At 41.4% G+C, this 10,244-nt stretch overlaps 2 protein-coding genes across 2 annotated transcripts in view; one reads left to right on the top strand and one right to left on the bottom strand.

The window, feature by feature from the left end:
- Positions 1–3: 3 nt before the first annotated feature.
- On the top strand, positions 4–6,416 carry LOC103804143 (ankyrin repeat domain-containing protein 40-like; the record flags this gene model as incomplete). Its single annotated transcript, XM_009076739.1, has 5 exons — positions 4–17; positions 2,264–2,412; positions 3,428–3,901; positions 4,761–4,942; positions 6,151–6,416. Coding segments are annotated over 5 exons (960 nt in total), but the record flags the coding sequence as incomplete, so codon positions are not given.
- A 2,879-nt stretch (positions 6,417–9,295) lies between these two features.
- The window catches only part of ABCC3 (ATP-binding cassette, sub-family C (CFTR/MRP), member 3), a 35,249-nt gene continuing 34,300 nt past the window's right edge, over positions 9,296–10,244 (bottom strand). Inside the window, exon 30 of the mRNA XM_009076738.1 lies at positions 9,296–9,715. Coding sequence (XP_009074986.1) covers positions 9,607–9,715 — 109 coding nt within the window. The 3' untranslated portion in view covers positions 9,296–9,606. The remainder of the gene's footprint in view (positions 9,716–10,244) is intronic.

Raw genomic sequence — 10,244 nt, 5'->3', positions numbered from 1 at the left:
AACGAGGTGAACGGATGGTAAGGCCCCGCGGGGCTCTGCCCGCCGCTTCCCCCGCGCGGCGCGGGGAGCTGGGAAGGAGGGGAAGGTGGATGCGCTGCTCGGTGTGAGCTGGGTCTGCTCCCGCTCGCAGCTGGGTCAAACACGGTCCCCATCGCTCCTCTGCGCTGTCTGCTGCTTCTCCGAGTCACTTCAGAGTGGGTTTGGTTGTTGTTTTTTTATTATTTTTTTTTTTTTCTGTAAGAGCGCCCTGGGAACCCTGACACAGCAGAACACAAACCTGGGCTTTTGTGTCTAAGCAGAAATATTTATGGTTAACTCCTAAATCCAGTGTGAAAATGACTTTCCCCTCTCTAGCAGGCGTCTGGGAGGCTGTTTCAGTGATGTATACAAACACTTTGGTTTTGACGTCTCAGTCAGATCCACCTGAGGACACTAAAGCCAAGACTGATCTGTTACAGACACTTGTAGAAGTGAAACTCTATACATGAACACACAGATGTCGTTTGAAGGAGAATTTGGAGGGACTGCTCAGGCATTGACTGTTCTCCCTAAGTTCTATTCAAACGGTGAGACACTGGCACAGGTTGCCCAGGGAGGGAGTAGATGCCCCAACCCTGGCAGTGTTCAAAGCCAGGTTAGATAAAGCCCTAAGCAACTTGCTGTGGTGGGAAATGTCCCTGCCCAGGGCAGGGGGTTGGAACTACATAGTCTCTAAGGTCCATTCTAACCCCTAAAATTCTATGATTCAATGGATTCAGCCTGTATTTGTTGTGCTGTATTGTGCTTGAAGTTAAAAATTTAGTAAAAAGAGGGAGTGGCAGTGTTCAAAGCCAGGTTAGATAAAGCCCTAAGCAACTTGCTGTGGTGGGAAATGTCCCTGCCCAGGGCAGGGGGTTGGAACTACATAGTCTCTAAGGTCCATTCTAACCCCTAAAATTCTATGATTCAATGGATTCAGCCTGTATTTGTTGTGCTGTATTGTGCTTGAAGTTAAAAATTTAGTAAAAAGAGGGAGTGTGACTCTTTACACAGGCAGACAGTGGGGGAACAGAACAGTTTTAAACTGAAAGAGGAGAGATATAGATTAGATGTAAGGAAGAAATTATTCTCTGTGAGGGTGGTGAGGCACTGGCACAGGTTGCCCAGAAAAGCTGTGGCTGCCCCATCCCTGGAAGAGTTCAAGGCCAAGTTGGATGGGACTTGGAGTAACCTGGTCCAGTGGGAGGTGTCCCTGCCTGGGGCAGGGGCTGGAATGAGATGAGCTTTAAGGTCCCTCCCAACCCAAGGAGTTCTCTGACATTATAATTAAAAATAGGAAGAGCAAAGTTAGGCAAGGAGCTAGACTTTTAAAGGTGAAAGTTTGATCAGCAGTTGTGAGAAGTGTGGGACACTTGCAACTTGAGGTTCAAAAAAAAGTTTCTATTTATCTCTGCTTAATTTAATTCTGAAAAAAAATAACTTGGAGAAGGGCTGAGTGTGTTCATTTTGCTGAAGAATTTCAAAATGCAAAAGCTGGAGAAAGGTCAAACAACCACAAGAACCTGAGATAGGGAAGAATAATACAACTGTATAGTGAGTTATCACATTTGAGTTTAAGTCCTTAATACCAAGCACTAAATAAGCTCAGTAGCTTTTAGGATGTTTCCTTACTATGTCTCTAGTCAGCAACAAAAACATAGAAAAGTGATTAGTTCTGTGCATCAGTTACAGATTGCAGAAGACTAACTGTCTGCAGATCAAAGCTGGGGAAGTGCTGGGGCAGCAAACAGCAACTGGGCAAAGAACTGTGCTTAGAAACTATGCTTACAATATTTTAAACATCCTTTACTTGCCAAAAGGTGCAAGTCCTTGTGCTGACAGCATTAATTAAAGAGTAAAAATAGTCTCCTAGAGAAGTATCCCTAATAGATAATATATACACACACATAGGTATTTTAAGTACAGCTGATTCTTTCAAAGCATACACAAACCTTCTTCTATTTATTTTTCCAGAAAAAGCAGCCTAAGAAACAACAGAAAGATTCTGAACTAAAAATACTGCTGTAGTAACTTGGTATCAAAAGCATTAGAGTGAGGGGAAAAAAACATCAGCAGGTACCACTGCAGCCTCCAAATCTAGTGCACGTTCCCAAGGAAGTTTGCAGTTTAAACCTATTTTGTTAGACATGAATTAGGTGTTGCTGTGCTCACAAGCAGCGAGAATGAGTGGAAATGAGTCTGCCATAATTCAGGGTTTGACACAGTCCATGTTTTCCGTGTGCAGGACCTGTTTGCACTGGGCCTGTAAGCGGAACCACGCGGCAGTGGTGGCTTACCTGCTGCACGCCGGCGCCGACAAGGACATCCTGACCAAGAAAGGAGAGAGGCCAGCCCAGTTAACATCCAAGAGAGAGATCAGGAAGATGTTGGGAGGTAACCTAGTGACTGTGCCATTTGGTTGTAGTAAAAGGCTGTTCAAAGCATGTATGCTCCAATCTTTAATTTGCATGAGAAGATAGTGTGTTTGGATTTTAGTACTATGACTTCATTTCTAGAGTGTTTACTTCTTAAGAAAACAAAGTTTAAGAAAAGAGAATTCCAGCAAATTCCATACCCAGCAAGCCAAACTTTTCTAAACACTGAAAAATTAGATAAACTGTATTTTGAAGCCTGCCATGTGGCAGACAGATGGAGCTTCCTCTTTTCGAAAGGGCAACAGGAGAAAAATCTCTTGAAATTGTAGGAAAGTCTTGTATGAGCAGCACCTAATTTTCCTGATGTTCTGTGTTGAACAAATTGAAAATTAGCAGCCCAAATAAACAGCTCATTTGAAGACATCCTACAGCACCTTCATCTTGTTTTTTAGCTGCTGGAGGTGATAAGTAATTTGAAATGTGGTCGATTAACAACCTCTTCCCTCTCCTTTGTATTCCCGTGTCTGGTTTTGTTTTCATTGTTGTCTCCCAGCTGTTGCATTGGTAATGCTGCAGCTCTCCCAGTACTGCATGTTCTCTTCCCTTTATCCCCTGCCTTAATACCAAACAACATACTACCCTTTGTTTTTCCTTTCCTGATACATTATGGAGATGTCACCATTATACCACCAGAGACTGTGTTACAACACTGCTATGGATTAAACCAAACCAAACCAAGAGTACTGCAGTGTTTAGAAGGAATTAGCACCCCCAGAATTACTAGAATCAGACTCAGTTCACTATCTGGCAACATTTGAGTGTGGTTCTGTTTACTGTAGAACAAAAGGTGCAGTGCTTCTTGATTCATCTTTTAACCTGTGATGCTTTCAACCCTCCACTCCCCATAATAATATTAGTAGCAATTATAATAACCATAATAAAGAAATAAACCCAAAGCTCTCAGTGCAATAGCAATGCTTCCTTTTTTTACCCCCAGATCAGTCTTGGAGAATGTTGTTTTGTTTGTTTTACAGTGGAAGATGATGAACTCCCAGACTTAAAGCAAGATTCAGATCTGCCAATCATCCCCAATTATCTGGCTAACCCACCTTTCCCTTACGTTTATAACACCACGAGTAGCAGTATTCCAGATCCTGCTGTGAATGGGAGTCTCTCCCACTTGGATCCACATGACACTGACTCCCCATCCGTACCTGACACAGAGACTTACCGACGTGCACCGTTACAGCACGGGAGTGCTGCTCCCGAGGGGGCTGCTAATGGGGACATGCCACCACTGCCTCGAGGGGCTGCTGTGCCACCACTCTCCAATCCTGTCCTCCAGAGAGCTCCTGTTTACCAGGGATCAGTGTCTTGGAGCAGAAGTCCCTCTTCGCCAGCAGGATCTAACCAGTCCATTCCCCAGCAGGAGAACGGCTCCTGTGTGGGGCCTGTGCCAGCCTTTCAGCCTGTTTTCTTCACAGGAGCTTTTCCACTCAATATGCAAGGTAACAGCAGAAGTCTCCTCTGGTTTGGTCTTAGATCTTCTGTAACCTTGGGCAGTACAGACTAATCAGGGTCACAGCACTTCCTGAGATTTTCAGGTTCCCATGCTTAGGCATTCAGGAAATATTTAGAGGGAGTGAAAGAGGCAGATATCCTGTTTCTGCTGGAACTGTGATTAAAATATTGATGAAAACATTTGCTGTTCGTCTCAATTGCTGTGAAAGCATAGAGACACCAGGGTAATCCAATTATCTGAACAGCATAGTCCAGGCTGCAAATACAGAATGTGAATATACAGCCCATGAGCTCAGGAGAACCTCACCCAGGTCAGCCTACACCTGAGTTTCGAGCTGAACTGTTCTGGGATCTGCCAGTTCTGCAGGGAAACTTTCCCTGCCCAGAGAAGGGAAATCTGAAATTCCAGTTTCAGTTCAGAATTCCATTCTTGAAATAGAAGGCATTCTGATGCCATGGGTTAGCAATGAGGAGTTAACTGATGGCCAAAAGAGTCAGGAAAACCAATCAAAGCAATCTTGGATTGCTCAGGAAATTGATAAGCAGCATAAGCTGCTGTTGAATTAGCTGAAATCCAGCAAGGTGAGTATTCATGAAGAGATTCAGATGTGCACACACACACTGCATTAGACTGGTAATGATTTTCATAGAGGTTGATGAAAATCATCCTAATGAAAACTGTGGTTATACAATTCCAGTTATTTGCTTTCCAAGGATTCCTGTATTGTTACAGATGACACAAACAAGGTAAATAGACTATGAAAATGTTTGGAAGTCAGCCTAGAGATGAGTTTCCAATTCCTTTATAAATCTGCCTTTGTATATGTCCCTTTTTATTTCTAATAGAACTGGTGCTTAAAGTTAGAATACAAAACCCTAATCTTAGAGAAAATGACTTCATTGAAATTGAACTGGACAGACAAGAACTGACCTATAAGGAACTGCTCCGAGTGAGTTGCCGGGAGCTGGGAGTGAACCCTGAGCACGTACAGAAGATCAGAAAATTACCAAATACAATGTTAAGAAAGGTAAGAAATCCACATTTTGAAGTGCAGAAACTTATTAAAAACCAAAGATTTCTAGCTTACCATTATAAAGGAATAATTTGTTGGTCACCTGCATAGACCCAGGTTGGAACAACAACACCCAGAATAAAAATTACCCAGAATAAAACAACACCCAGAACAAAAAACTTCTAACACGCAGCAGTTGTTTGGGTTTTTTTAAAAGTTGCTCCAATCTTCTTGATCATTCCTTTCCATAACCATTCGGTGTTGAACCCAATTAATATCTGATTTTATGACCACATTGTAAAATTCAGTGTGATACCACACCACTGTGAGCTGCCATCAGCATTTTAGAGACCTGCAGTACTCAACCACGCTCTGTGAGCTCAGTAGGATACAGTCCTTGCACAGAAAGGAGTTTCAAAATTATTCTGAGTAACTATCTTTACTTCAGTGACATTTAGCTGTGCAGCCAGCAGAAAAGGGACCTGCTGACCTGTTTTCCCGACTCACCACTGACCTTTCTTTCACTCTCAAATCCTCATAGAGCATTGTTGGCGTCATTCATGGGGCAAATCTGATTAGGACTAGATAATAGAGTTCAACCTGCTGTATCTTCACTGACTGTAGGATGCCATACTCTGTGTTAGTCAAGAAAAACATAAGCAATTTTGTCACTTGCCAACTTTGGTTATTGTTGAAAGAAGTTTTTATTTCCGGCTCTAATCACTTCAGGCTCTCTGGTAGGTCTGCAGGACACTTACTGTTCCTTGAGGTGACACAAACCTAATTCTGTGTTGTGCTGTTAGCAGCAGAGCTCAAAGCAGGGGGCTCAGAGCTGGCCTTGGTGGGTCACTCTGGAGGAAGCTGTATGCAGGACTACCTTGGGTAGATGCAAGAATCAATTCATGAACTTCTCAGAATTACCAAGAGGGAAAAAAAAGGAGTCGGGTGGCATGCAGTAGGACTTGACAAGTGTAATTCCACTAATCATTTGCACTCAGTGTCAGTGTTGCATTCCATCTAAAAATAGACTGCAGTGAGTAGCTGAATAGGATCCCAGAATAACTATAAGATGCAACAGGATGTCTTGCTTTCAGTTCACTGTAAAGATTTATCACACTTATGGATAAATACACACCTTCTGTTAGTATGAGCTTATTATTTTAACTTACCTCTCCAAAATCAACAGGCACTATCACCTAACTGCTTATTGTATTTATTTAAAGGACAAAGATGTTGCAAGGCTACAGGATTTCCAAGAACTGGAACTTGTTCTAACAGTAAGCGACAAAAACTTACTTTTCAGAGTCCCAACACTTTCTGAACAGAGTGGCTATAACAAGAAGGCATCAGAACTTACATACTGATTGCTTAAGGAATCAAACAAGATTGGTTTCTCTCATTTTAAAATTAAGTTAGAAATACAATAAGGGCTAATGATGTGAAAAAGATCTATTTTGTTAACCTTGATATAAACTCAAGTGTTTATGCACAGTTACAGCTTCTAGTTAATCCTAGAGTAGTGAGTCTGGTATGAAAGTAACTTGATGCAAAGGAAGTATTGGTAGAACTGTTAATGGAACACTCTTCCTTACGAAAAGATAATCTTGAAATACTGCAGAGTTAGCAGCTCTCAGGGAAAGGCTTACCTTAAGCTGTTCTAATCATTCATTTGCTATAAAATAGCAGAGGAACTCAAGCTAAAGAACCTGCCATGAAGCCCATTTAATATTTGTACTGACTCCATTACCATTAACGTTCCCTTTTTAGATCATGTTTATTAAGTCATATCGTAAAAGGAAAAAAATCAGAAGGGTTTAAATCTGTGGGAGAAGCACAAAACTATGTCTAGTTCAAATACTATCAAGTGACTTATTACCTGTGATTTCTTAATCCCTGTTTACACTTTTCCCTATTTCTCAGGTTGAAACCAAAAGTGTTAGGAATTATCCAAATAATAAATATGCTCTCAACCAAAATCCCTTTCATTGTTGTCTGTCAATATATATAGCACTGACATGTGCAATTTGAAATACTATTTTTGTTACTGTATTAACATTTCTGCAATGCTGCTTTAATTTCCCCTTCTAAAAGCACAAAAAGTGTCATTTTATTTTCCTTTTGCCTCTACATTCCTGAGAAGATTGCATCTTGAACCTTTAAAAGTTGCCTGTGTGAAAAGAAACCAGTGAAATCCCCAGGGTTTTCTGGAATGATACTAAAACTTGATGTTCCTATGCAATATATTTTGGTTTTTTCCCTATAACTTATGTTTACCCATGTTGTTTACTGAAAAAAAAAATCACCTACAGTTACTTATAATTCAGAATTTGACTACTTTGCTGTGAAATTCTGGAATAAAGGATTGAAAAGTACTTAAGAGCTGGATTTTATCCTATTTTTTTTTAGGATTGTAGTATTTTCTCAGTCACTTGCATTTGACGAAGAGTTCTGCTCTGGTAGCCTAAGTGAAAAGTATGTGCTACACATTAGATGAGTGGACTAAAGTATGAGATGTAAACCAGGCAAACAAAGTACCAAACTGCACTGAATTTTCCTGTTTCTTCATCTTCCCCCTCCCTCCCTCCGTTTCTTTGGAAACTGCAGCAACCAAAGGGATTTATCTTTGTTTTGTCTAAGAGTTTGGAGCCTGAGTTGGCTGTAGTGTCTGTGAGCCTGATAGCAGTGGTGTGCTGAGCTGGGAGCCAGCCAGGAGAGCTGGAGGCCAGAGCTGTGTTGGAAGCTGCTCCAGCTGACTCTCTCTGACTGCAGCCAGGTACCACACTCCAGCTGACTCTCTCTGACTGCAGCCGGGTACCACCTAAGCCTCGAGCCCTTTCTCTGAGGCTGCTGCAGGTAGAGGAGTTGGTCCTTCCCCGCAGTCAGAGCAGCCTCCTGTATTACAGCAAGTGCAAGGGGAACTGCACACAAATTGGTCTGTGCTCACTTTGTGCTCTGGGAGAAGCTTCAGTAGGAGGGACTGAGCACACAAGAGGGAGCCCGTGCCCAATGTGCCTTCGGTCAGGTGGCCACTGCTCACCTGCCAGCACAGATCCTTGTGCAAACACCTACATTTCCCTCTGTGCCAGAAGCTCAGTCCCCTAAGGTGAATACAGAACATTTAATCACAACAAAATATCCTCTTCTGCAAAGTGCTGGAGGTCAAACATGGTCCAAATCCTTGGCAATATCTGTGGGGTTTGTTTTGCAGATTGCTGGTAGAATATTAATTTCTGTGTAACAGAATAATGAAATCATTGCTCCTTGCAGCACTCTGGCTGTTGTCTTCTCCCTGGCACATGGCTCAGGAGCTGTCTGAACACCCAAATCCAGGCAGGTATGAGGGTTAACCAGTCAGACCCACTGCAAAAAGCTCAGCTCTAGGATCAATGATCTTGCACAGATGCTGATCCCTATCTATGCATTCCCAGGAATATTTTTATACCTTATGCAGTTCATACACTGAGGATACTATTAACACTCCCCAATCTGACCAGTGTATAACCACTACATTCTGTATGTGATAAATAATTCATTACTTTGTGCTCTGCTCTATGAAATGTTAATGGCTAATGAATGCTTGGCTGCAGATTCGTGTTTCTATTTAAGAAGTCTAATTTGTAAGAATTAATAAATTATTATTTTTGTCTTCTCAAAGCTTCTTACGTGCTTTACTTATGGTAAAACATAGGAACTTTGTCTTGTTGGGTAGGTTTCTGCAGTGCTTCAGGTAGGAAGCAAACAACTAAAGCAAAAGAGGTTCTAGCAGGTTCTAGCAGCCAAATGCTGTTTGAACACTCCTCCTTTCATCTCAGGAGACCTGGTTATCAATAATGAAGTAGATATTTATTTCCACAAAACAAATCACACATTATTTCAGGTGATTAAGTGCTGAATGAGATAACCTAAGTACACACCTGCTCAGCATTGCACATTCAGCTTGAGAGAATTACTCATAGTGACTTCATACCAAAGAGAGATACAGCAAAACTCTGGTACTTCTGTGCCAATCATGTTCTTACAGGCTTGTGTCGAGGCTACTGAACTGGAAAAAATGGTGTGGTTAATGGTTTATATGAAACCATTTGTAGGCTTAGTTTTAAATACAAGTTCTTATGCTGAACAGGAATTTTATAATGCCAAAGTTGCCCTGGGCAGGGATCTCAAAGGTCCTGGGTTAGCTTGGAAGCTACAACATTCAGTTCCCTTGTCCTGGGGGAAATATTGAAAGGAATGGATTGGAAGCACTCAGAGGTTACACATCATTTCACTATTACTCAGCTGACTCACAGCTTAACTGGGCCTGTCTTTCCACTTCAAAACCAATGAATCCTTTTGTAGAAAACACACAAACCAGGTGCATTTTGTACCATGAATATAATTTACTAATTACAAACCTGAATGCAGTACATATTGCCCTGTGGTACATACATTTTCTTGGCAGAATGTTTGGCATTCTTTGGGGAAAAAAGAAAAAAGGCACATAATAAAATATTTTATGTATATAGAAAATATTAAAAAATATAAAATTCACTTTCTGGTCCTTGTAATCGTAAAATACTTTGTTCACATATCACAAGTTGAGTCTACTACAAAAACTGTTTTGTAAATTACAGTACATTCACAAGTCACTTTTGTGGCAAGTCAGTATGTTAAAAAAAACACTATCCCCAAACTTCTTTTCATGCCAGTCCAGCATCTTTGGCCATACTGTAGAAAATACCCTTTGCTGCTATAAGATTTGCAGGTGTGTCGAATTCAGCTATGGTTCCACTGTCTAGAACAAGAACCCTGTGCAAAACAAAAGATGGTGGTGGGGGAAGATGTGTCAGAGAATTCCTTGCAAGAAATGTGATACCTGTTTGTTTTTATCACAAAGCAAACTGCTCTAATCTTTGCCTCACCTTTCTTTTCCTCAATTACTTTCACATGTTAAAACACAACAGATGATAAATGTTCTCCTTGAGCTGCTGTTTGACTAAAAAAAGGTACAGGGCAGTCACTATCTCCCTGGGGCAATAGAGGGGAAAGGTGTCATAGTGGTAGTTCTGGAATTGAAAATACAGTTCCAGAAAGCCAAGGAGATAAAAGCTCATGATGTGTACTAATATACTTTAAAGTCATTACCATGACATGCTGTTAGTGAAAAAGTTGTAGCAGCTGCTGGTTCAACAAGGCTCTGTGAGCTTGCTGACAGGGCCAGCAGTGCACTTGGGCAATGTCCCCTGCACAGCTCTGGTTACTGAATATAGAACCTGTTTCTCATGCCAACAGAGGCAATGCCAGGACTGGATATTCCAAGATTATATGGCTTAAACAT

This window comes from Acanthisitta chloris, unplaced genomic scaffold, assembly GCF_000695815.1.
Source record: "Acanthisitta chloris isolate BGI_N310 unplaced genomic scaffold, ASM69581v1 scaffold22146, whole genome shotgun sequence".
Taxonomy (NCBI): domain Eukaryota; kingdom Metazoa; phylum Chordata; class Aves; order Passeriformes; family Acanthisittidae; genus Acanthisitta; species Acanthisitta chloris.
This window is presented reverse-complemented; position numbering and strand designations above follow the sequence as displayed.